The sequence below is a fragment of the Lithobates pipiens genome, unplaced genomic scaffold (assembly GCF_037356315.1).
Source record: "Lithobates pipiens isolate NorthernLeopardFrog02 unplaced genomic scaffold, aLitPip1_a1.2 Scaffold_22, whole genome shotgun sequence".
NCBI lineage: Eukaryota > Metazoa > Chordata > Amphibia > Anura > Ranidae > Lithobates > Lithobates pipiens.
The window spans coordinates 318,532,098-318,559,763 of NW_027507784.1; the positions used below are offsets into that span (position 1 = coordinate 318,532,098).

At 44.6% G+C, this 27,666-nt stretch overlaps 1 protein-coding gene across 1 annotated transcript in view; it reads right to left on the reverse strand.

Annotated features, from left to right (window-relative positions):
• The window catches only part of ROGDI (rogdi atypical leucine zipper), a 53,399-nt gene that overhangs the window by 7,364 nt on the left and 18,369 nt on the right, over nucleotides 1-27,666 (reverse strand). Inside the window, exons 2-7 of the mRNA XM_077449449.1 lie at nucleotides 8,672-8,743; nucleotides 5,954-6,036; nucleotides 5,782-5,836; nucleotides 5,442-5,522; nucleotides 2,199-2,294; nucleotides 1,780-1,878 (exon numbers count right to left, since the gene is read on the reverse strand). Of these exons, the coding sequence (XP_077305575.1) occupies nucleotides 1,780-1,878; nucleotides 2,199-2,294; nucleotides 5,442-5,522; nucleotides 5,782-5,836; nucleotides 5,954-6,036; nucleotides 8,672-8,743 (486 nt within the window). The remainder of the gene's footprint in view (nucleotides 1-1,779; nucleotides 1,879-2,198; nucleotides 2,295-5,441; nucleotides 5,523-5,781; nucleotides 5,837-5,953; nucleotides 6,037-8,671; nucleotides 8,744-27,666) is intronic.

The window sequence follows — 27,666 nt, forward strand, 5'->3', positions numbered from 1 at the left end:
GCCCCATGCCACTAAGGGTTGCCAGCCTCAATAAAACCAGGGACTGATTTTTCTACAGATTTTTGTCTTCAGATTTACCAAATACATGTAGTGCAAGGGCCTGCCTGGTTGCGTACAAATTGAAAAGATTTGACCTCATATTATATGGTTTTGGTAAATCTGAAGGAAAAATAAAAATCAGCAGAAAATCTGATATTGTGTATGGGGCTTTAGAAATAATTTTTTTACGTTTTACTGAGCGTTGCCACTATTCACAAACGTATACAGAGAGATAGACATTAAAAAGTGATTGTAAAAGTTATTTAACCACTTGCCAGCCCAAGCCAATTCTGGGATTTGTCTCCTACATGTAAAAAAACCTCCAAACATAATTTTTATTTTTAGTAGAGACCATAGGGAATAAAATTGCTGCCATTGCAGTGTTTTTTTTTATGTCACACGGTATTTACACATCAATTTTTTGGGAAAAAATTAACTTTCATGAATTTTCATGCGAGAACACACTAGAAAAAAACATTTTTTAAGATTTAAAAGATGACGTTACGCCGAGTAGATAGATACCAAACATGTCACTCTTTAAAATTGCGCACACTCGAGGAATGGCACCAAATTGCGGTACTTAAACTCTTCAACTGCTATGGTGCTGCACATGTGACTCGTTATGACACCGGCCATTGGATGGTTTGATAGATATTTACGTTAAAAATTTTTTAAATATGCTTATGATTAAATATTTTTTAAAGTGATTCATTTTATTTCTATCTTTTTGATCACTTTTATTCCTATTTACAAGGAATGTAAACACCCCTTGTAATAGAAAAAGGGCACGACAGGTCCTCTTTACAGGGAGATCTGGGGTCCATCAGTTCCCACATCTCTTCTCTATGCAGGAAAGCGTGAGAAAGAAAAAGAAAAAGAAAAAAAATAAATAAAAAAATAAAAAAAGAAGGAAAGAAAAAGATAGAAAGATCTCAGGCTTTGCAGCAAAAATGGCAATGTTTACATCTGCCAGCACTGGAAGTGACGTCATTACATCACTTCTAGCCTATGGGGGTCATAGAGCTGGCTATGCCAGCTCTATAGTAAACCACCTCTTGAAGCACTGGATGGCATCACCGGCTGAAAAAAAAAAAAAAAAAAAAAAAAGTCATTAAGGGGTAAGAAAAATAAATAAATAAAAAAGGGGGATATCTGGATGATGCCCCCTTGATCGCTGCTCAAAGTCCTGGGCTTCATGACGTCCCACAAGCGGGAAGTGGTTCACATGTCATACTTACCTGTACTGTGCAATGGCTTTGCACAGAGCAGCCCCGAGCCTCCTCTCCTGGGGTCTCCAGCAGGCGCTCCAGGCTTCTGCTGCTTCCTATGGTGGCACATGTGCAGTCTCGATCCCAAGCTGTGCTATGGGTGTCCACTGACACACACACAGTGCAGCCTGCCCCCCCCCCCCCACACTCCCTTATCACTGGATTTGATTAACAGCAGCCAATGGCTCTAGCTGCTCTCACGGAGTCCAGTGAGGGAGAGAGTGAACGCAACGCCACTGTTCTTAAGAGCATCGCTGGCTCAAGATCGGGCTCCGGTAAGTATCTGTGGGGGCTGGAGGGAGGAGCTGACAAAATAAATAAATATTTTACCCTAATGCCGAGAATGCATTAAAGTAAAAAAAAAAAAACCTTCTACCTTTACAACCACTTTAATCTACTAAACTGTAAGTGGGTTTCAGATCTCTCCAAAATAAATAATATGACTTATTAAGTTGACGATGGTTGGTCTTACCGTTAGCCCGATAGTAGCGACTTCTGGCAATGTCATGGTTGCCGGGGTTGTGAGGCGATTCCGGGCTCGGGTTAACTGTAGCATCACAGCATCCATCAGCTGCAAAATAAAATCCATAAACCAAAATCAGATGTTAAGTAGCAGAAGGACTTCAAGCTACCAAAATTCCATACTTTTTTACTCCTCTCTTCTGCAGTGGGAATCATTTCAGGGCATTGTAATGTCAGCCCATAGATTATGCAATTTGCTTTCCTTCCATCACGGGTGGGAGGACAGAAAATTGCTTGATTCCTCCCCCCACCCCCCCCCCCCATCAATGGTCAGTGTTGATGGGGGAATCCCTGATCCTTCCCTGCAGGCAGAACACAATGATGACTGCTGGCTGCTGTAGTCCCCCGGTTAATTCCCCAGCGTTTTACCTTCAGTACCTCAGACCCGGTCTGGAAGGTGTAATTCTCACCCCGATTGGTGAGCAGATAAATTGCCTGATTCACGTGGTTCCTGGCATCCTGGATCTGATACAGAGAGAACATCTCAAAGTGTGTGTCAGGGCAAAATAAACAAAAAACATAAGCAGAACGTCTCTGCAACGCATGCATATTTCTTCACACTTTATCGCTTTAAGACCTGCTAGTACAGAAAAAGAGCTGCTGATCTGCCAGAAATGCATTTCGCTCCCAAGTTCTAAGCTGACAAAACAGAAATTCTGTGGACCGAGTCTTTTGTTAAAAAAGGTAAGAGCAGAAGGTTTTTAATTCTTTGCATTAAGATAAAGAGCTTTGTGTGTAGCAGCCCCCCTCTGTCCAGCAATGTCAGGAGTGTCGCAGCCATCCAATATTCTCCATCCCGATTGGCTGAGACACAGCAGCGGTAAAATTGGCTCCTGCTGCTGTCAACCAAATTCAGGTGGCAGGGCTCCGTGTCTGGATGGACACACAGAACTTTGAATCCCCTTCCACTCTTCAAGTCTCTACAACCTAGAAACCGATCATTTTGTAATCCCAGGTTAAGAACTAGGAGGGCCAATTCGACTCCTTGCAATAAAAAAAATAAAAATAGGGACATCCCTGAATTATTTGGCAGTATTTTTCCCTCTTATTTAAAAAAATTAAATAAAAAAAAAGTAATGGTATATGTAACAGACCAAAGTGGAGCAAATAAGAAGTTCATGGTTTGGTTTTAAAAAAATCACAGCGTTACTTTAAAAAACAACAACGAAGAGATCTGGACTTTTTCTCAGGTATGTCATGACTGCTAAAGTTCAGGACACATTACAATCTGATTGTACAATCTCCGTTAGATCTACCATCAACTATCTAGTGCAAGAGACTGCCTGATTTGATAAAAAAAATTAAAAAAAATAATTTGTAAATATATATATATATATATATATATATATATATATATATATACACATACATACACATACATACATATATATATATACATATACATATACACACACACACACACACACACTAATAAATATATTAGTGAGGTGAAAAAAAAAAAAGTATTTGATCCCCTGCTGATTTTATACGTTTGCCCACTGACAAAGAAATGATCAGGCTATAATTTAATGCTAGATTTATTTGTGAGAGACAGAACAAAAGTATCCAGAAAAACGCATTTCAAAAAAGTTATGAACTGATTTGCATTTTAATTAGTGAAATAAGCATGTGACCCCCTTAGCAAAACATGACTTAGTACTTGGTGGCAAAATCCGGTTGACAATCACAGTGTTTAGACGATTCTTGTAGTTGGCCACCAGGTTTGCACACATCTCAGGAGGGGTTTTGTCCCATCCCTTTTGCAGATCCTATCCAAGTCATTAAGATTGAGGTTGACGTTTGGTAACTCGAACCTTCAGCTCCCTCCACATATTTTCTATGGGATTAAGGTCTGGCGACTGGCTATGCCACTCAAGGACCTTAATGTGCTTTAGCCACTCTTTTGTTGCCTTGACCATGCGTTTTGGGTCATCGTCATGCTAGAATACCCATCTAAAACCCATTTTTCAATGCCCTGGCTGAGGGAAGGAGGTTCTCACCCAAGATTTGATGGTACATGGCCGCATCTATCGTCCCTTTGATGAGGTGAAGTTTTCCTGTCCCCTTAGCAGAAAAACACCCCCAAAGCTGAAGGTTTCCACCTCCATGTTTGGCGGTGGGGATAGTGTTTTTGGGTGTCAGAGGCAGCATTCCTCCTCCTCCAAAACAGCAAGTTGAGTTGATGCCAAAGAACTTGATTTTGGTCTAATCTGACCACAACACTTTCACCCAGTTCTCCTCTGAATCATTCAGATGTTCATTAGCGAATGTCAGATGGGCCTGTACATGTGCTTTCTTGAGCAGGGGGACCTTACGGGCGCTGCAGAATTCCAGTCCCTCCACCAATTGTTTTTTTGGTGACTAAAGATCCCAGCTGCCTTGAGATCATTGACAAGATTCTTCCATAGTTCTGGGCTGATTCCTCACCATTCTCATGATCATTGAAACTCCATGAAATTCGTTAGACCTTGCATGGAGCCCCAGACCGAGGGAGATTGACTTATGTTGTGTTTCTTCCATTTGCAAATAATCACACCAACTGTTGTCACTCACTCACCAAGCTACTTGGCAATGGTCTTGTAGCCCAGTGGTCATCAACCCTGTCCTCAGGGCCCACTAACAGGCCAGGTTTACAATATAACTGAAATACATCACAGGTGATATCATTTGCTGCTCAGTGATTGTAGTATTCTAGTCTGTATCTCCCAAAGGTAATACATAAAACCTGGCCTGTTAGTGGGCCCCGAGGACAGGGTTGATGACCACTGTTGTAGCCCATTCCAGCCTTGTGTAGGTCTACACTCATGTCCCTGACATTTTGGACAGCTCTTTGGTCTTGGCCATGGTGGAGAGATTGGCATCCGATTGCTTCTGTAGACGGTTGTCCTTTATATAGGCAACAAGCTGAGATTAGGAGCACTCCCTTTAAGAGAGTGCTCCTAATCTCAGCTCGTTACCTGTATAGAACACATTACCTGTACAGAAGACACCTGGGAGCCAGAAATCTTGCTGATTGATAGGGGGGTCAAATACTTATTAAAATGCAAATCAATTTATATATTTTTTGAAATGCATTTTTCTGGATATTTTTGTTATGTCTCTCACTATTAAAATAAACCTACTATTAAAATTATAGGCTGATCATTTCTTTGTCAGTGGGTAAAAGCTTACTTTTTTCCTCCTCATTGTAAAGTTGAATTTTCAATGACTGTTTGCAAGACCATCTATGAACATATCAGATATTACGGGAGCAAGCATTTGTAGTACTGACAAGACTCTGCATCCCTGCTGTGGGGTCAGGTTTAGGATTTTTAAATTTAATTATTGATAACTAACAGAACGACCATAGATATACTGAAAAGCAACATTACATTTTTTTTTTTTTTATTAATATTTACCTGCTCTGTGCAATGGTTTTGCACAGAAAAGCCCCTGAAGGCTTTTTATCTAAATGCATTAAATTGATTGTAAATGATCACCTTACAAAACAAGCCATTACATTTAAAATAGACATGAAAGGCAAACTATATTATAATTATATATATATATATATATATATATATATATATATATATATATATATATGTGTTCAGAAGGGCCCCACTGGGTTACCTGCTGCATCTTCCACTGCTTGTCCTCCCGGAAGGCAAAGTGGAGAAGCTGATTGGTCCTTAAGACTTTTAAATTGACTTCCTACAGAGAAGGACAAGGGGAAAAAATAAAAAAAAATATGTATTTTTTAAGTAAAACTGAAGCCGCTGAACACTTTCATAATATACACGTCAGCACAGGTTCTTTGAAACACCCAGCCCTGCCAAAAACTTGTTTTTAGTTTCAAACATGAAGAAGGAACTAACCACTATCAAAGGTTTTTTTTTTCCTGCGGTGCGTTTCCTTACTGAAAAGATTTCCCCTGCCATCAGATTTCACTAATAAAAATAAAGATACTCACAGCCTGGCAGAGAGTGTCCCCTTGTAGTGTCAGAACTCCCTTTACTTGATCTGTGCTGTACAAAGACAAAAAAAAAAAAAAAAAAAAAAAAAAAAAGAGAAGATTCAGAGCAAACTTCTTAGTAATAAAGAGGACCCGTCACCGACATGTGGACCCCACTTTGCGCCATTACCTGGAGCTTCCCAACACAAAGTTCTCTTGCTTGGTGGAGCCATCTGCCGTTCCACTGGGAAGTGTAAACCTGCGGGATGCCTCCTGTATGAGAGACACAGCAAATCTTAGAAATCTAATGGAAGAGAGATTGGAAAATATCCCTGACCCATCTATCACCTCCCATGATCTTCTCCATAAGCCGGGTACACACTGTTAGTCTTTTCTGTTCAACCCCGTGGGGTCAGCTCCAATCAGAGCCACTGAACTATCCATGAGAAGTTAGTACATCGATCTCCCCTGCTGAGCTGTTGTGTTCTGAGGGGGGGGGGGCCAGAAGACACCAATCAGTGCTCTCAGCTATTGGCTGAGAGCATTGATCGGGAGTCAGCCGGCTGCTGGTTTTCCAGGATGCTCGTCTGACAGAAGCCGGCCAGACCGACATACACATGAGCCGAACGTCGGCCGGTATTTTTTGAACCGGCAAGTGTCTGACATTCGGCCGTCTAAACACAGGCTCCAAATGTACACCCATACAGAACACTGGTCTAGTCACAGCCTACAACTGTCTATATCTCCGATCATCACTTTTCAGTCTCCCCTTCAACACCTCTTATGCTTCTTCATTTTACTGGAACTCCCTTCCACATGTCACCAGGAATCCATAAATTCCTTTAGAGCAGAAATGTCCAACAGTAGGCCAAACTAGGTGGAATTACCTGGATATGGCCACATGAAGTCCATGACCTGACCTCCAGCCTTCCCTTCACTCTCGCACAGCTGTACAGGTGCCTCTCCTGGACTTATTTAAAATGACAAACCTGTGCTAGTGACAATGTATACCATTTCACCTTAAAGCAGCTGGAGAAAAACCAAACCAATTCCATTGGACAAATGTGAAAAACCAGTGCGCAATGCTTGTGCTGTGTAATCTGCCCCTCTCTAGACTGAAGACACAAAAAAAAAACCCACCACAACCCTCCCTACCTGCCGCTTCCTGTATGCCCTCTATACTGACCACCATAACCAGAGCTACTGAGACCTGACCACTGTGGTCAGAGTGCGTCCCTCCAACATACGCTGCTGACCCCGCTGCTCTCCGCTCCTCTCCCCCTCCTTCCTGCCTGTCAGCTCCTTCTCTTGGTCTCCGTCCCCCCGCTGCTATTATTAAAAACCTAAAAAAAAAAAAAAGAAAATAAATTTGTCACCCTCCTACCCTATTCCTTCCTTTTTTGTGGTGAGAGGCTCCTGGTGGGTATGGACACCTCTCCTCTAAGATTGAATCTGAAAGATACTCTGTTAGCATTGGGGTAAGTGCAACTTGTGCTTTATAGTGTTGCTCGTGCCTGTTTAACTCTTCTCTGTATAGCTTTGTAACCCTGCATTGCATTTGTGCAGCATTAGAGATAGTTTATTCGATCTGTTAAAAAAATTGTCACTGCCAGACCTTCCATTAGAGCCTGGCATAACACACTATGGAAACGAGAGTTCTAAATACCTACCAACCTTACAGCTGTCTTCAGGCTGGTCACATGACTCATGGCTGCTTTATAGCTATGAGACAGGGCTTCTGTGGGTGAGCCGAGCAGCCGCTTGATCTCCCCACGTCAGAGGTAGATCACAGCTCCTCCGACAGAAGCCCTGTCTTGTAGCTGTAAAGCGGCCGCGAGTCATGTGACCAGCCTCAAGACAGCTGTAAATAGGCATTTAGAACGCTCGTTTTTTTAAATAACTTCCATAGTGTGGTATGCCAGGCTCTACTAGAGGGTCTGGCAGTTACTTGCAATTTAGACTTCAAACAAAAAACACACACACACACACACACACACACACACACACACACACACACACACTTTGGGATGCCAAGTTGTTTTCTAGCAAAAAAAAAAAATGCTGATTTTAACAAGTATGACAAATGTCAGCATTGACCTGGGAGTCAAGCGTTTAACCACTTGCTGACCATGCTATAGCCGAATGAGGGCTACAGTGCAGATGACCAATTCTGGGAGGCTGTCTTATGGCAACCTCCCGTGATCGCAGTGTCCAGTGGACACTGCTGATCACAGATTGAGGTAAAGAGCTGATCTGCACTCCATTCCTCATGCTGAGAGCCTGAGGAGAGGAGAAGAGAGCTGATAAAAAGGGTCATCGACACAGATAATCAGGGCACCGATTATAAGTGCAGGCCAAACAATGCCCACCACTGGTGCCAATGTGTGCCCACCAGTTCCTCAACAGCATCACCTACCAGTGCCATCCATCAGTACCAACTCATCCGTGCCCATCAGTGCAGCCTCATCAGCGTACATCCGTGAAGGAGAAAAATTATCAGTTTATAACAAACTATGAACATTTTATCTTCAAAATTTCCACCATTTGTTTATTTAGTAAAAAATAAAAAAAACCTAGTGGTGATCAAATACCACCAAAAGAAAACTATTTGTGTGAAGAAAAAAAAAAAAAAAAAAGATAAAAATGTTGTATGGGTACAGTGCTGCATGAATGCGCGATTGCCAAAGTGCGACAGTGCTAATAGGTGAAAATTGGCCTGGGAGGAAGGGAGTAAAAGTGCCCAGTAGGCAAGTGGTTAATGGGCGTGTTCAAAAAAAGAAATGAGAAATTATAATTGAGTGTGCTCAGTTATCAGCTCCAGCACATTGCGTTTATTGTTGTGACCGAGATGAGGATCAGACCAGGAGGTTTTTTTTTTTTTTAAACAGATGGTCATTGTATCACCGACCTTCAATATAGCCTGCAACTGCTTCAGAACAGAATGCACTTCTTCCTTTAGGAGCCATTTGAACTCTTCTTCCTGCAAAAGAAATTAATACAATGATTATTAGCAAAAGAACTACACATGGATGAAAAGATCAGGTCTAGGTTCACACTTGTTTCCCGGCGGTTGCATTTGGATCCATTTGAATGGGCTACTGTACCTACGGGGGGGGGGGGGGGGGACAACACAGGGAGAGATCCCTGCACTGTTTTCCAAAAACTGCAGCTGCAGAAAAACCTCATAGGTTTTAAATGGTTCCCAGTATGGGAAAACGTGCTGCTGTTTGCAGTGCATGGTGCCATTAAATTGGGAGCAAACTCCCATGTATGATTTTTACCCATTGGCAAGTCTTATCTATAGGTAAAAAAATATATTTACTTTAGATGCAGCCAGTGATGTCACCAGTGCATGCGCTCTGAAGGAACGGCATACCTGTGCCAGTTTCTTCAGAGCCACGCCGTAAAGAGCGATTGCCCGCGTGCATGCGCGGGAGTGACAGCATTGCTGACTTGGCCATTCATATTGCCCACAACCCCTGAAAAAAGATTGGGTGAAGATGGAAGTGCCTTCAGAGGTGACAGCGCGCTGTTGGAGGGCTTCCTTTTCAGGAGAGTCTGTCACAATGTGCTAGTGTGCGATGTATAACCGGTTGGGGGGGGGGGGGGGAATGGGCAGGGGTTATGAGCAATATCGTTCTTTTCAGGGCAGATAAGGTACCGATTTTTTGGCCGCCTTTCAGGCCGATATCAGGTGCAGATTTAAACTTTTTATACTGTCCTTTTAATTTTTATTATTTTTTTCTCTTTCACCGTTATTGCTGTCACACATCCATTGTGACAGGTACTCTTTATGGAAGATGTGCCAGCTGGTTGCTCGGGCCTCCCGGTGGGACGGGTCTCCTCCCGCTGCTTGTAATAACAGCCGAGCGGCTGCTTAGATGCATTGGTTGTTATTACAAGAAAGCCGATCGCCTGCTCTAAAGAACGATACTGGGTATCAACCCCCCCCCCCCCCGATACAACCCCTTAAAGCAATAAATCGGTAAGTTTGTGAGACAGACAACATACATACATACACACACACACACACACACACACACACACACACTTGAAAAACAAGGTTAGGACTTATTAATATCGGCTGCCGATAAAATTGGATCGACCCCTAATGCATACTAGCACATTATGACTTAAACTGCCCCGATGCTTTTTTTTTATGCAGTTTACTACCGCTTTAAGAATTAGTGGCAGCCACACCCCTCTAACAGAAACATGTTTTTTTTTTATGCGGGTGCGGGAAAGCATTAGAGAACATGCAGTATATAGTGTGAACCTAGAGTTCATCTATACACAAGATCAAAAATGTCATATTACAGGTTACCCATCTTTAAAGCAGATCTACAAATTTTTAATATTCAAAAGCAAACTCCCCCATCCATCCAGATCTCCATGCTTTATTTTGCTGAGAAATCACTGTGAAAAAACAGGCCCCCCCCCCCCCACCCCTAACATTTCTGGCTGTGGGCATCTCAACACAACAAAAAAAAAAAAAAAAAAAAAAAACCCCACCACCAATAAAACAAATTTTTTTTAAAAAGGGGTTGTAAACCCTCGTGTTTTTTTCACCTTAATGAATCCTATGCAATAAGGTGAACACACACCTGCCAATGACTCTACCCAGAGGCACTAAGCACCCCCCCCCCCCCCAAAAAAAGGGGCCGAAGCATCACCACTTTACTCTTTGACAGTACTTGCCCAGGCTGGCCGAGACCCTTTTTACCTTGTTCCAATACTGGCTCTACACCGCCTCGCAGTGATTAGACACAGGAGGCGGGATTTATAATTTGCTAGTGAGTAAAGCGGCAATGTGGCAGCCTTTTTTTGGGGGCATCGGATTGGCCTGCATCAATTTCATTTCTGGATGCTGTATTGTCCTGTAATGAAGGTGCCCGGGACTGGGGATAGACCCGCAAAATGCAGGACTGTCCCGAGCAATCCAGGAACACATGGTCACCCTATTCATACATGATATTCCTGAAAACGGAGGAGGCGGGACGCAGCTGGGAGCACTCCGCTGGCGGACATTGAGGCTGCACTGCTGGACACTGATGGGTGGTACTGAAGTACACTGATGGGCTTCACTGATGTAGGTGGCACTCATGAACACTGATAGGCTGCACTGCTGGGCGCTGATGGAGGTAGTGACACCGATAGGCTGCGCTGATGGTCACTGATGAGCTGCATTTCATGGGGGGGGGGTGGACGTAGAATTCACCAAGAGGCTGCATCTGCCTATACACCGATGATTGGACATTGCTGGAGGTGATACTGAACACATTCAGTTCCACAGCCCTAGAACCAGCATGGAAGAAGAACCACCTGTAGTCATCCTCAAAATTACACACCCCTCAGGTGATAGGAGGCATAGTGCAGGTTTATCTTATTTTAGGGACATTCAGGCTGTGACAATGAGGCAATTCATGGAGGGCCATGACACTGTCATTGCAGCTCAGATGGTTTAGGTACGCAGCTGGCACTTTTCATCCTCACGTTAGGATGTGCCCCTTGCATTTCACATCAGTAAATCTGCCAGGCTCCAGCAGATGGCAATGCACAGTGGCATTCCTAAGTATTTTGAGCAACTGTAGAGTGCTTCTAACAAGTGATAGTGAAATGTCTTTTAGGCCTTTTAACCATTTGCCCTTCAGCCGTGACCACCCTTAGATCAACAACAGTGTCACCTTTATTAATGTCCCCTCAGTGCCCAGTGTCACTTTCATTAGTGAGTGCGAGTGTGTCACATTAATTCCACCTTCATTACTATCCCCTCAGTTCCCTGTGTCGCCTTCATAATGTCCCCTCAGTTCCCTGTGCCACCTTCATAATGTCCCCTCAGTTCCTTGTGCCACCTTCATAATGTCCCCTCAGTAACCTGTCACCTTCATTACTATCCTCAGTTCCCTGTGACACCTTCATTACTATCCTCAGTTCCCTGTGTGCGTCACATTTTTTATTGTCACCTTCATTACTGTCCTCGCAGTTCTGTGTGCATCACCTTTATTAATGTCCCCTCAGTTCCGTGTCCGTGTGAGAATTTTAGTTCTCCCATAAAGAGACGTGCATTTCTCCCATGGTTGAGAAGTGGGATTTTCATTCTATGATTAGTGTAGGACCTACTCAAAATAGGGTACTTTGAGGCAGTGATGGGTGTACGTGTCTTTTCTTAATGTCCCCTCAGTTCCCTGTGTCACCTTCATTACTATCTCCTCTGGTGAGGTCCCTCAGTGGGGCAGAGCCAGGAGGTGTAGAAGTCGTGCAGCCGACCGGAGAAGGAGGCGGGCAAGTGGGTGGAGACTCACTGGAGCCAAGCAGCACTAGTCGTGGGCCTCGCTCCACCTCACCGAGTCTGTGTGTGATAGCACTGGTTGCTAGACGCCAGGCAGAGGGCAGCCCTAGTAACCAGTTTCAGCAATTTAGCTGTGGATTTCATTCCTGGACAGTATTGTCCCAGAACGAAGGTACCCGGGACCCAGGACAGACATGCGAATTGCAAGACAGTCGCTGGCAATCCGGAACACATGGGCACCCTAGCTGAGGGGTGCACAGAGGATGAGAATGTGGTGAAGCCTCACCTTGGTTGCTCAGGATCTCCAGACCAGAAGCAGGCTTGCAAATGTTATACCATTTACAAAATCATATATAGCCTTACATAGAAGGGGTTTGATTTTCCTGCTTAGCATTAAACAAAGCAAACCCAAATGAGATGCTTTTGCATTGCAGGTAAGATGCCGCACTTTATGCAAATGAAACTATGAGCAGCAAGCCTTGCAATACACCGATTTCAAACCACACCTCTTACATCCCAATGTTCTTTAAAGCCAATAATACAGACAGACTATACAGTCAGTCATTCTCTTTTATTTTATATACAGATAGACATTTTTAGAAAACTTGCAGTCCTGCAGAGTCGTGATCCACACAATATTTTGCCTGTAAACAGCGTGCATTCTAGTGCCAGTCAGTTCTAGGCAGCCAGAGAGCAGAGCTGTACCCATAACATTTACTATTATTATCTTCCTTTGTTGTTAGTAAATGTAATGAGAGGCCGCCTCATCCCTGAGGACAGGAGAGAAGATGAACAGACAGCAGACAATATGGCTACCACCTGGTCCTTCTCTACGCCTTACATGGAGTTCTGCATTAAAAAGGATGGACATCATGAAAAGTATAACATTGTAATTAATATTTGTAACATTGTCCAGTGCATGAATTACGTAGGTCAAATTGTATTTATAATTGTCCCATATTTACATGTAGGCCAAGGGGAGAGGGAGAGAGGGAGAGAGGGAGAGAGGGAGAGAGGGAGAGAGGCCTGACCCCCAAAGAGCGAGGAGGAGCAGCGGAGGCCTGACCCGAAGGGTGGTCAGTGCTATAAAAAAAAAAAAAAATGCAATTACTGTATAAATGTCATTGGCAGAGAAGGGGTTAAATGTGTTCCCTGACTGTGTTCTAACTGTAGGGAGGACAGATCGTAGTTCCTAGCTATTAGGAACTCACAATCTGCATCTCCTCTCAGAACAGGGATTTGTGCGTATATATATATATATATATATACACACACATACATACATATACACACACACACACACACACACACACACACACACTTCCCTGTTCTGCCTCTCGTGCCCAGCGGTCATCGACCACCAGTCACGAACATCGGCACCCCCACAGTGCAGCGGGCACGTGAGCGCAACACCGGCTTAAAGGAGCCAAAATGTACAGCTACGTCGGCTCGCGGGATCGTGCCAACCTGCCGCAATATAACGATGGCAGCTGGTCAGCAAGCGGTTAATGACATTTTTATTGAAAACTTAGTTGAACTTTACCTCCCCTTCAGCAAAACTGGTTTAATCATTGGCCAAGAACCTAGCTAGCTTTGGTATTGATGCTGCAAATTAGAGCTGATCTGTCATCTACTCTGACAAATGTAGTTGTAAAGTGCCATTATCCCATGTCGAGATTCTCTCTCCCCCCCCCCCCATTTGCCATCTGTGTATATTATATATATATATATATATATATATATATATATATATATATATATATATATATATATATATATCTATCTTTGGGGGTTCTAAGTAATTTTCTAGCAAAAAATATATAGAATTTGAAATTGTAAGCAACAAATGTCAGAAAAAAGGCTTAGGCAGGAAGGGGTTAATATTTGCATCATTCTCAAAGCTTTAGGCCATGGCTGTAGTATTATGTGTTGGGAGTTCAGCATTGCAGTCTCAGGCCTGTGTGTTTGCATTAGCCATGGATTAGGCCCATGTTTGCCTGGTGTTGATGCACATGTATTGTCATCGCCTGCTCTGCTTCTTTCTAGACCATTGTAGAAAAAACAATAGATAATGAAAAAAAAAAATAAATAAAAAAGTTTGAAAAACGTGTTAGTTCTAAGCTCACCACGCAAAGAGACTCAAATATTGACAACCCCTCAGCCTGTGGACAGGCCGATAATCCCACCTCATGCCATTATGTTTCCAGCGTCTGCTTCAGCCACTCTTATTTAACTCCTTAATTGCTCATTTACATTTGCGACAATGACAGACATGCCTCTGAAAAATAGCCAGATCAGCAATTTCTGACAGGGAGCAAAGAGGCGTTATATTGCCTCCTCATAACCGGTTTTAACCCTGAAAACGCTGCACCCCAACTGTCTGTATTGCATGTGGCTGCAGTGTGGGCCCCCATTCACTTGTATGGGTTGCATTCAGGGAGCAGTAGTACCTGCTGAATGCTTCAATTCCTGCCATGGCCGTGAAGCAAGGCACAGCAGCATGTGCACACCCGCCCACTGACTCTGCAGATTGTGGGGGGGGGGGGGGGGGGCGTCTGCAAACATGGCTCACCCACATTTAAATAAAAAATAAATGAATAAAAAAAAAAAAAAAAAGAAGAAGAAGGTATAATCCACATGGATAACTAACATAACTAACTACGCATTTGAAAAGATCTGTATAGTTTTTACGAATGTTTGCCAAAGTTGCAAAACTTGTTTCAGGCATTAGGATTTGTTTGGACCGTAATAAAAAATTAAACCTAGGAAAAAAAAAGACTCAGTTAGACTTACCGGTGACGGTATTTCTAAGAGCCTTTCAGGACAACCCCGGAGAGAGTGTAGCTCCACCTTGCAATCAGGAAACACATGCCCACTTTAAAAACACCTCCTCCTCCTCCATGGCTTCAGTTATTGTGGCCTTCCGACGCTGGAAAACAAAGCACAGAAAGCACAACACCATGGTAGAACTTAATACATTTACTAAGCATAACCTAGGGAGGGAAGTAACGGTTGTCCTGAAAGGCTCTTAGAAATACCGTCACCGGTAAGTCTAACTGAGTCTTTCTCAAATCGCCTTTCAGGACAACCCCGGAGAGGATAACCGAGAAACTTACCCTAGGGCGGGACTACTGCCTGCAGTACCTTCCTGCCGAAGGCCTGATCTGCTGCAGACAGTAGATCTAACCGGTAATGCCGGAGAAATGTCGAATAACTGGACCAAGTGGCAGCCTTGCAGATTTGTTCAGGCGTGGCACCGGCCCTTTCAGCCCAGGAAACTGCCGTGGATCTAGTAGAGTGGGCAGCAATACCTGAGGGAGGTATTTCTCCTTTTGCTTTATAGGCTTCTGTTATAGCCAACTTAAGCCACCTACCCAGCGTACTTTTAGAAGCTTTCTCCCCCTTGCGTGATCCAGAAAATATCACAAAGAGGGCGTTTGATTTTCTAAATTCTTTAGTAACTTTCAGAAACTGTAAAAGACATCTTCTCACATCCAATGTGTGAAAAACTTCCTCTCCTGCATTTGCTGGGCTTGCAGAGAATGTAGGTAACACTATTTCCTGTGATCGATGGAAAGTTGAGGATACTTTCGGTAGGAATGCTGGATCCGTCCTCAGTACCACCCTGTCCTGATAAATTCTAAGGAAGGGTTCTGTAATAGCTAGAGCTTGGAGCTCGCTGACTCTCCTGGCCGAGGTGATGGCCACCAAAAAGATTGTTTTTAAAACCACCTTCTGCAAAGAAGCCTCCTGTAAGGGTTCAAACGGTGCTCCCGAGAGACCCTGTAAAACTGTAGACAAATCCCAACTGGGAAAGTCTTTAAGGGCTACTGGTCTATTTCGAGCAAGAGCCCTAAAAAATCTAGAAATTAAAGTTTCTTTAGATAAAGTCTTTTCAAAGAAAACTGATAAGGCAGCCACCTGAGTCTTCAGGGTACTGGCTGCGAGACCCTTCTCCATTCCTTCATGGAGAAACTCCAAGACTGACACCGTGCTCTTGACCTTGAGTTCTCTAGAACTGCACCAGGAGTTGAACTTTTTCCAGACCTTCATGTAAATTGCCTGTGTAACTGCCTTCCTACTGGACAGCAGGGTCTTTACTACTTTATCTGAGAGACCTTTAGCCTTTAACAGGTCCTCCTCAGAAACCAGGCGGTTAGCTGCAGGAGTTCCACTTCTGGATGACTTACTGTCCCCTGGGATAACAGATCTTTTCTGAGTGGTAACCTCCATGGGGGCTTCGAGGCTAGGTTTCGAAGACCCACGAACCAGGGTCTTTTTGGCCAAAAAGGAGTGACTAGTATTAAGTCTGTCCTTTCTTCCCTGAATTTCCTCAGTACTAGTGGAATTAGAGGAAAGGGGGGAAAGGCATAGCACAGCTGGTAATGCCAGGGGTGAGCGAATGCATCCAACCCTATTGCTGCATCTCCTCGGTGAAGAGAAAAGAATCTGTCCACCTTTGAGTTCTGCTGGCTGGCAAAAAGGTCTACCTGAGGAACCCCCCAGGCCTCGGAGATCATCAGGAACACTTCCTGATTCAGACTCCATTCTGCCTCTAGCAATTTGCGCCTGCTTAGGAGGTCCGCAAACAAATTCTGAGAGCCCTTCAGATGCACTGCCGATAGTGAGGCTGTGTTCTGTTCTGCCCAGGCTAACAACAGATTGGCCAGCTCCATCAAGCTCCTGCTTCTGGTTCCCCCTTGCTTCATAATGTAGGTAACCGCTGTTGTGTTGTCTGACAACACCTGAACATGGTGGCCTCTCAAACTCTGCTGAAATGCCACTAAACCCAGAAAGATCGCCTTCAACTCCCTCCAGTTGGATGATCTTTGAGCTTCCTGTTTGGACCAGACCCCCTGAGATGTCTGACCATCCAGATGGGCTCCCCAGCCCCAGGCACTTGCGTCTGTAGTAAGGCGCTTGTCCACAGGAAAGGTCCACACCAGGCCCCTTGAGAGGTTTGCCTGGTCTCTCCACCACCAAAGAGCCCTTTTCGTCTTTGACGAAATTTTTAGCTGTTTTTCCAAAGGATCCTGATGGGACCAGCTTGACAGAACCTCCCTCTGAAGGGGTCTGGAATGGAACCTGGCCCACTGAACAGCCGGGATTGCTGCCGTAAGCAGGCCCAGAACTGCCATAGCCATCCTGACTGAGACTGTCTGGTTGCTCTGTATCCGCTGTACAGCTAGCTGTAACTTTTCCTGTTTTTCCAACGGCAGGAAAACTTTCTGGAGAATCGAATTTAATGTATACCCCAGAAATTTCATTTCCTGTGAGGGGGTCAGGATTGACTTCTCTAGGTTTAGAAGCCATCCCAGGCCCTCGAGGTGAGACTGGGCCCTCTGGAGATTGACTAGGACCTGCTCCCTGGAGTCTGCAAAAAACAAAAGGTCGTCCAGATAAGGAACGACTGGAATCCCCTTCAATTTCAGGGGTTCCAAAGCCTCTGCCATAATCTTCGTAAAGACCCTGGGAGAGGACGAGAGTCCGAACGGCAGAGCCCTGAATTGGAGGTGCCATACCGAACTCCCTACCTTCAATGCCAGGCGCAGGAACTGCTGCGATGCCTGATGAATTGGTATATGAAGGTAGGCATCCCTTAGGTCCAGGGATGCCATGAAGCATTCTGGGGTCAACAGCTTTGTGATGGAGAAAATTGTATCCATCCTGAAATGTTTGTACCGAATGAACCTGTTCAGGAATTTCAGATTCAGGATTAGACGGTACTTCCCTGAGGGTTTTTTCACCAGAAAAATATGTGAATAAAAACCCCCGCCCTGCTGGCTTACTGGGACTTGAATCAGAACCTCTTGCTGTATCAGCTCCTGTAACAACAGCTTCATTGCAGAGGCCTTCTCCTGATCCCTTGGCAATGTTGTCACATAAAACCTGCTCGGGGGTAGTTCTGAAAACTCCAACCTGTACCCCTGATCGACAACGCTCTTCACGAACAGATTTGGAGACAGCCTGTCCCATTGTTCGCGAAAAGCTGACAGTCTCCCCCCCACTGGGGAGATATTGTCACTTGTTCTTAGGGGACTGCTCTGGGGGAGATCTAAAGAGGACTCCACCCCTGCCTTTGCCCTTCTGTGAACCCCATCTGCTCTTGTGCTCCTGGTCTTTTTTATGGGACTGCTGAAAAGCACGAAAATTCTTTTTAGCAATCTGCTTTTTCTTAACTGGAAAAGCCTTCTTTTTATCGGCTGTTCTATCCAGCACAGACTCTAAATCAGGACCAAAGAGCAAGTCACCCGAGAAGGGAAGACCACACAGCTTGACCTTAGAGGCAGTGTCCCCAGACCATGTTTTCAGCCAAACTGCTCTCCTGGCTGAATTTACAAGAGCCGAAGACCTAGCGGCCAGTTTAACTGATTCTGCTGATGCATCCGCCATGTATTTGACTGCATTCAGGATCAGTATAAAGGACTCTAAGAGATCCTTGCGGGGTGTCCCCGCCTCAATATGGCTCTTCAGCTTCTCTACCCAACATTCCAGATTCCTGGCCACCACCGTAGCTGCCATTGCTGGTTTTAGACTGACTGACGCGGCATCCCAAGCTTTTTTAAGGATGGAGTCAGCTTTTTTTGTCCATTGGGTCTTTAAGGATCCCCATATCTTCAAAGGCTAGATCCGTTCGTCTGGATACCTGCGAGAAAGCTGCATCGACTCTGGGTTTCTTGTTTCAAACCTCTGAGTCCTTATCTTCGAAGGGAAACCTTCTTTTGAGAGCTTTAGAGAAGAAAGGGGCTTTTTCTGGGTCCTTCCACTCCTTTCTCACTGAGTCTGAGAGGACCCTGTGGACAGGAAAAACTCGCCGTTTTGTTTCGTCCAACCCCTGGTACATTTTGTCATGAACTGACAGTTGTACTCTTTCTTCCTGAATTTCTAGAGTAGTGTAGATTGCTTTTAAAATATCATCTACTTCCTCTAGTGATAGCTTGAATTTGGAGCCCCTGCTATCTTCTTCCTCTTCCTCCTCCTCAGAATCCCTGAAGGAGATGAGAGTACTACCCCCTTCGTCTCCAGACTCTTCAGTTTCCACCTGTCTGGATGACGACGCCCTGGGGCTGGGCGGTAAGTTCTGAGGCTCGGTCTGTGCGGGAGGGTTTTGTATCAGGATGGACTTGACTGAACTCAAAGAGTTTGTCAGCTCTTTAACCGAAGAAAACAAATCCTTATATTGTTGAGATGTTTCCTCTTCCACCAATTCTCTGATACAATTTCTGCACATTGCCTTCTGCCATGAATCTCTGAGGGGGGTTTTGCAGGAAGGACATTTTCTCTGACCTGGTCTAGCTTTTCCTAGTGATTTTTCCTGAAACGACATACAGGTTTAATTCACTAAAAGCTCTCAACAACCAGTTGCTTAACACCAAGCCAGTGCAGAGACCCACCACCAAACAGACCTACTAGTGAGACCCCAGAACTAGGCTGCAAAAGGTCAGAGCGAAGTCCACCTCTGACCTGCAGCGACAGGCCCCCAAGAGGGGGGAACAAACAAAGACATACCCACAGTAAAGCAGAGGGTGCCAGTGCACCTTACGTACCTGGGCTGGACCGGTGCTGGGGGCGCCTGTCTCCGCCATAGCTGGCTTGCACTCTTCCATCGTTTGAGTGAGGCAGCTATTTTACAAACAGCTCTCATTTTAAATTTTCCCGGCCTCCGCGTCATCAAGGCCGGCCGGAAGCGGAAGCACACGGTCACCTGACCCGCCCCATGACCCCTGCGTTCCAGGCGCTGAACCACGGCGCCACGCCCCCTCAGAGCGCCCGCGCGTCACCGTGAACGACGCCGTCGCCGCCCGGGACCCGGCGCCGAAAACGGAGCCATGCCGCTGACCTGCAGCGGCCTCCGCCAGCAACAGAGCCCTCCCTGCGCTAACAAGCGGACACCGGGCACCCGACGCCGGCACTCCGAGGGTCCTTACTCCCGTGAGATGGCGGGACCAGGAGCTCCAGGAGTCCTCTCCCCGTGGAGATGCTGCTGGGGGTCAAAGAGAAACAACCTGCAACAAAAGGTAAGCCTTACTCCCCTGCAGAGAGTGTAGCTCTCCCTGGTTCAGGCACATGCTTCCTCCAAGGAGGAAACACAATAACTGAAGCCATGGAGGAGGAGGAGGTGTTTTTAAAGTGGGCATGTGTTTCCTGATTGCAAGGTGGAGCTACACTCTCTCCGGGGTTGTCCTGAAAGGCGATTTGAGAAAAAAAAACAACACACGAAGGAGTTTTATGACAGAAGACATTCCATTGGTGATGTTTATCATAAACCCCTCTACCGGTCTTTCAGCCTTTAGGTAAAGCGAGTAAAGCTCAATGTACATTTATTTACGGCACCTCTTTGTGCCAAAACGATGGGGTTCCCAATGCGCATGTGCAGGAGTGACATCATTGCGACTGGGCCAACCTAGCGGCTGAGGATTTGGAGCTATGAAGACTGGGATCAAAGCCCTATTTTTCTTCAGTTAAGCAAAAAAAAAAAAAAAAAAAAAAAAAAGAAGGGACAAACAGTCTGTTTTTGCATTAAAATGGCTTCGGGACTCAAGCTGTAAATTACTCTAGCTGGTTGGTGCAAAAACGGATGAAAAACTGATGTAAAGCAGTAATGCAGCTGTTGCGACAGAAGCTGGCCAAACATCTGGCCTGTGTTGAAGAGGCATGACCGAAAAAGGTCTGCCGATCAGCATCTCATCAGCGTTTTCAGCCATTTGTTTAGCAAAATGTAAAAAACCCAGTGGCAATTAAATACCGCCAAAAGAAAGCTCTACATTTCCCAAAAAATACAATCATAGTTTGGGTACATGACCGTGCAACTGTCAAAATGCGATAGCGCTGAAAGCTGAAAATTAGTCTGGGCAGGAAGGGGGTAAGTGTGTCCAGGAGGCACGGGGTTAAAAAACAGCAAACAAACACTCACAGAGTGATGGAGCACAAGTTTGACCTGCATTGTGATAAATTGCTTAGCGACAGGTTACGACTTATTGTATTCTGACAGCGGGAGGCTTCCCAGCTGTCAGAATAGATGGATCACTGCCAGTGGCTATAGTCGTCAATATAGCCGGCTTTACAGGCCGCTATCTGCTAGAAATCTTAGGACACAAATCTTTCCTGTGAACTCTGCTCCCATGGACTATGTCCTCCACCTTGCCTCCAGTCGCTCAGAGAATTAATAGGATTTTGTATTCACCATAAAATCCTTTTCTTGGAGTCCACAGGAAGTAATAAGTCTTTATAGGCGGCAAACAGTTTATTAGAATACTTCCAATCTCTACAGAGATTAAAAGCAGGTGTACAGGGAAAGTCTGGAGTTTTAGCACCCAAGACTGTAAAACAGCCCTGGTTGAAGCAACAAGTTGACCTTCTAGTTTTAGAATGACATACACTACAAAAAGAGTGATCTCCTTTCATTAACGAGTAATCGCAGTAGGTAAGCTCATCAGTCAAGGAATGGAGCGACTCGGATGTAGACAGTCTTTGGGGCCAATGGCTTGGAAGCCCCAAGGCCTAGTCCACAGTACTGCAAATCTGCAGGCTGCGTTTACACGGGCACGGCAGTCTATTTGAATAGGCTGTTGGGTCTGCATTTCATGTAGGAAAAAAAATAAATAAAAATAAAAAAGGTTCCTGCACCATTTTAGAAATGCATGGTGTTTTTGCACCATGTGATTTCCCGGTGGTTCCCACATCTGGAAACACGCTGCTTTAGATATGTGGGTGTCATTAAGAATGAATGGCAGTCCCACACATTTTTAAAGAGCAGCACATTTTGGCTGTGGGTGATTGCGAAAGAGATTCCTGCACTTTCAATCACCCACAACAGTGTGAACCAGGCTTAAGGCTGCAAGCAAATGTAACACAGAATGAGCATGAAAGGTTGCGGAAGCATGCTTGTGGCTTCTGGGACCAAAGTCAGCAAACAACTGGAAAATTTGGGTCAAAGTCTTGCATGACCGTGGTAAAAACCTCAACTGATAGAGGAGGGGGTCCAGCCACACCCGACAGAGCCAAGGATTCCAAAGATAGAATTGACTCTAAAATCAGAGATTAACGTTCCAGGCTATAGGAGGTCAACAATGCCAGTAAGCCCCTAAACCAGGGCTCGACAAACCGCCAATAGTGTCACCTGCCAGTTCCAAACCAGTGTCACGTGCCAGTTCCATCTGTTGCCAGCCTTGCTCTTTCTGGTCAGCCCATAACCCTAATGTAACAGCGTTTCAATGGAGTTATTGACTGGGTGCTCCACTGTGAGTTAGGGATAGGGGGTGAAAATGAGTGGCCTTACACCGGGAATTGAAAAAAAAAAAAAAAAAAAAAACTGGCTCCTAACTTTTTTACCTGGCTCCTAAATTCAAAGCAAATTTGTCAACCGCTGCCCTAAACCATTAGTAGAATGTAATCTGGGGTCACCCAGTATAGTGGGATTAAGCCCCAAATGTATATAATTGGACATATTGCAACCAAATGACAACACATAGCCTCGCCGTAAGAGGAAAGGCCTCAGGAACTCATGAAACCCAGACAGCTGGTAGTAGGTGAGGATCAAATGGCCAGAGCCACTGTAGGCAGGCAGCAGGAATGATCAAAGATTGAAGTTCCATGTGACACTCTGCAGCTGGAATGGAGAAATGTTTCCCCAAGACTGTATGGTAGCAAGGAGCGTGCAAAACTCTACCAAGAAGATGACATTGGCCCACAGTATTAACCCCTTACATGGCACAATTTGTCAAGAATGGGGCCCAGTGACCTGTAGAATTGAGGTGAACTTCCTCTCGGTGCCAGGAGAAGTGGTGGGAGCTGGGTGCCTGTCAAAACTAGGTACCCACTCCCCCTCAAAAAATTGAAATGCCAAATGTGGCATGTCAGGGGGACACCAGTACCTTAAAGAGAAATAAACCCTGATGAGTTTACTTCCGCTTTCATTCCCTGCAAAGGTAAAGCATAATGGACTACTATGCATCGCATAGTAGTCCATTATGTGTCACTTACCTGACACAGGAGCCAGCGAAGTCACCGCTGTCCCCTGTAGTCCGCAGCATCCATCTTCTCGGTGGGTCTCGCTGCTCCGCCGCTGTCATTCGACGAAGCCACGATGACGTCACTCCCGCACATGTGCACGGGAGCTGCCACTTGCGGCATATCGCCGTTGACAGCGGCGCGCTCAGTGCGCATGCGCGCTGCTGTCTTACGGCGCATGCGCAGGAGACAGCGGTGCCTGTCTTTCGGCAAATATCTCCTAAACCGTGGAGGTTTAGGAGATATTTCTTGGACCTACAGGTAAAAGTGGTTTGTAAAAGTTTACAACCACTTTAAGTGGAAATTCCATTTTTTGGTGGAACTCCGCTTTAAGCCCGATTAAGCCCTCTGGGCAGGGTGAAACGTGTTGTAGAGACGTAGCTTGGGAGAAGACAAGCTAAAGCCATTTTTCATCCATCTATACATTTGGCTGTCTTCGGTGTGGCCTTCCTTTTTCTCTTCTACTACCATGAAGAGGGAAAAAAGGCACTATACTCCTGTTGTTGGAAATATAATCTGAATGTTGAAACTTTCTGTATCCCTCCATGGTCAAAAATAAAAAGGGTTTTGCTGTTCTCTAATCATTGGCAGCATGATTCCGATTAGGGCATCGCTAATGGATTCCTTGATGCTCATGAAGATTATAGATGAATGTTCTATCCTCGTGAACAGAGTTTGTGTTTGATTAGAGACTGATGTGAACCCTCCCATGTTCTCCAAGACAAGTAAATAAAATCTGCATGTCTTGAAAGAGTGGGACCACTGTATGTATATGCTGTGTCCAAATGATCATGCTCCCACAATAAGAATGCTCCAGGTGTCTTTAGGCACGGGACCTCTGCATACATCGAATTGTATGGCACCTTTCCAATCGGTGCAACGCCGACTTTGCGGCGCTGCATCAATTCATAAAAGTTGTTCCTGCACTACTTTTTGCAGATTTCGGGTGCAACTTCAATAGACATCTGTGCATGAAGCTGCATAGATGTCTTTCAAGTCACACTAAAAGTTGTGGCATGCGATTTCAGACGAAGTTGCACAATTTCAAAGCAGTGTTCAGTGTGAATGAGGGCTAATGCTGATTGGTTTCTATGCACAGCTGCACCAGAGTTTGCAATCTGCACTTTTAGTAAATCCCCCCCACTGTCCAGGTGTTATTTGATGTACAATAAATAATGCACTGGACTGCATTTGGTGTGAACCAGCCCTAAGTTGTCATTTACTCCCCCCCCCCCCCACAAGAAATGTGGACTTGTTATTAACCTTAAGAAAGAATAATATTGGCAAATCGCATTATCTTTAGCCCAGGAGTTCCTCTTTCTTGAATAGAAAAAAAAAAAGAAAAAAAAAAAAAAAAAAAAAGAAGATAGATGAGATGGAGGAGAAGAGCTAGTGTGCATGGAGCCTTAAATTGATAATAAAGTTAAAAAAAAAAAAAAAAACAAAAAAAAAAAAAAAAAAAAAACACGTTGTTCTACTTACCTGCTCTGTAAAGTGGTTTTGCACAGAGCTGTCCCTCCTGTCAAGTTCCCCCACAGCAAGAAGCTTGCTATGGGGGCACCAGAGCCGAGCCACAGCTCCCGTGTCTATTCAGACACAGAGCCAAGATTCGGCCCCACTCCCCTCTCCTGAATGGCTCCCACTGCTGTTAAAATCAGTTAGCCAATGGCGCCGCTGCTGTGTCTCAGCAAATCAGGAGGGAGAGTTCCTGATGGCCAAAGAGCACTTATGCACATTGCTAGATAGAGATGGGGCTCAGGTAGGTATTGGAGAGGGCAGCTGCACACAGGTTTTTTTTTTTCCCCCATCTTCATGCAACCTAAACACACACACACACACACACACACACACACACACACACACACACACACACACTTTCTAATAGGGATCATGCCATGACTGGTGTCTCTGGCCGGTCACAGAGCCGGAGTTCGCTGCCCTGGAAGGAAGCAGGGCAAAGATGGATGTTTGCTGCTAGAGTGAACACCGGTGACATTGCGGGCTTCAGTTTCAGGTAAGTGACACATAATGGGCTACTATACGATGCACAGTAGCCCATTATGCTTTACCATTGTATGGAAATAAAGAGGAAGTAAAACCCACCAGGGTTTACTTCCTCTTTAAGTCTAGTACACACAACTAGTTCTTTTTTTGTTCAACCCAACATACTGAATGAAAAAAAAAATAATAATAATTGATAGCTCAGATCAGAGTCACTGTACTAATTATGCAACCTTAGTACAGCGATCTCCCCTGCTGTGCTAATGTGTTCTGACAGGGGGACAAACCCCCCCCGCCACCACACTCCGGTCAGCGCTCTCAGCCATTGGCTGAGAGCACTGATGGGAAGACGGACAGCAGGCCTTTTTCAATCATGACCCTTTGACAGAAGCCAGCTGACTGGCTGCAGTACAAAGGGGCCAAATGTCCGGCGGTGTTGGCCAGTTTCAGTGGATACTGAACCGATACCGATATTGGGCCGTATGTACTAGGCTTTACTTGTAAAGAGCAACAAAAGCGATGAACAAAAACGAGCAAATAAATTCTGTTCAAAAAGATGCCATTTAGGCCTCATGCACACTGGACGTTATAAAAATGCCAGTAGCGTTATCTGTAGAATGAGCTTTTCGGCGTCTTTTTTTTGTTTTCGTACACACTAAGAAAATTGGCCAAACTTTTTCAGCGGAGGAATTTTCGCATAGTGCGTACACAACTTTAAACAGCCGATTCTGACTTTTGGTACGAAAATTCCTAAAGGGACATACTCCAACATTTCTCGTACGGGGACAGAATGAAATGGTTTTCGTTTAACGTGTGCAGTTTTTGTACAAGAGAAAAAAAAAAAAAAAAAAATCAGAAAAGACTGCCCATGATCAAAAAAGCCTTTTTTTTTTTTTACACGAGGATTTTCACACAAATTCAGTTCCGATTGGCTGTTAAACAAGGAAAAAAAAAAAAAAAAAAAAAAAAAAAAACCCTTGACAGACAATCATACGCCCGATTTTCTTACAGTGTGCACCCCCATTTTAGAGCGTTTTTACAGCTGAAAAGCTCCTCTCAAAAGCCACTAGTTCAGGGTTTTTCTCCTCAGCCAGAAAATACACCAGCCAAAAAAATGCTGATAACAGCCTATGCGTGCATGGACACATAGGATAACATGCTGGTGATGTTTACTGGATGCAGGGGAAAAAAAATACACACCACACATCTGAAGCCAAAAACATCCAGTGTGCATAAGGCCTTCTAATAATAATTGCAAATGCTGAATTCCAGCAAAAAAAGTAAAAAATAATAAATAAAAATACACCCCAAATGCACATGCAAGTAGGCCTGCAGGAAAAGCTGATGTATTTGGAGTAGCTCAGTCCCAAATATAGATTATTTATTTATTTTTTTATCGGTTTTGCCAATCATGTATGTTACAAAACGCACGAGTTGCATTTCCAGTGAACTGTGGAAGAGTTACAAAAGGGAGGAAGTCGGTTTCCTTTACAGTGAAGAACGTTTATTCCTGAAATGTAACAGAAAAGCTGAACAGCCACCAGTGCAAGGAGACAAAAAAAAAAAAAACAGCCATAGAATAAAGAAGAAGGAAAAAAAAAAAAAAAATAAATAAATTTACATACATACATACATACATACATACATACATACATACATACACATACACACACACCTTTTTTTGTAGTATCAGAAAGTGAAGCCCCATCTTCTACAGAAAGATAAACTTTATAAACTTTTTTTTCGTTTTATTATTATGTGCACCCACAAGGTTTAAAATTTCCTAAAGCTTGCTAGGCTTTCCAGAGGGGAAAGCCCAGCACTGCCTTTGTGATCGGCCATAGACATTGGAATCTAGGAACCGGCCGAGATGCTAATCATCTATGGGCAGGCTGAATGTACCCAAGTCGATATTACATGCAATTATTGCCGTTATAGTCACTAGCAATAATCACTGTATTCTCCCAGGGGGGGTGGCTTCCCCTTCAACACCCCCCCCCCCCGGAAGAACACAATGACTCAGCAGGAGGGATCCCCCCCCATCAATGCCAACTATATTGAGGGGGGAAAATTGAGCAATTATCTTTCCTGCAACCCTTGGTCCATGGCTGGCCTAAAGAGAATGATGGAGGTGGGGGGGGGGCAAACCCCTTCCATGGAGCCATTGTTTTCTCCCAGCGGGGGGGTGGCATCCCCACCAAGAGAACACAGTAATTATTGCTAGCAGCTATAACAGCCGCTAGCAATAATCACACATGAAATCCGTCAGGCTGGTTGTATCCAAGTTGATCAATTGGATACATTCAGCCTGCCCATACATGGTTCAATTCAAACGGTCTATGGCTGGCTTTAGTCAGACTGCCCCACCTCTCATAGAAAGGGGTTTAGGGGTGAAACGGATGTTTCTGCCACTTAGGCTGCAGTCAAAGCGCTGAGGTGTGAATGACAAATCTCAGAACACACATTTGACGTGTGTGAATGCAGCCTGATCCAGAGTGATTTTTTTTTCCCCCCCAAAAAAAAAAAAAAAAATTATAATATACATTTTTATTCATTTATATTTTTTTATAAAAATAAATAAAAAACAACCAACCCACACACAA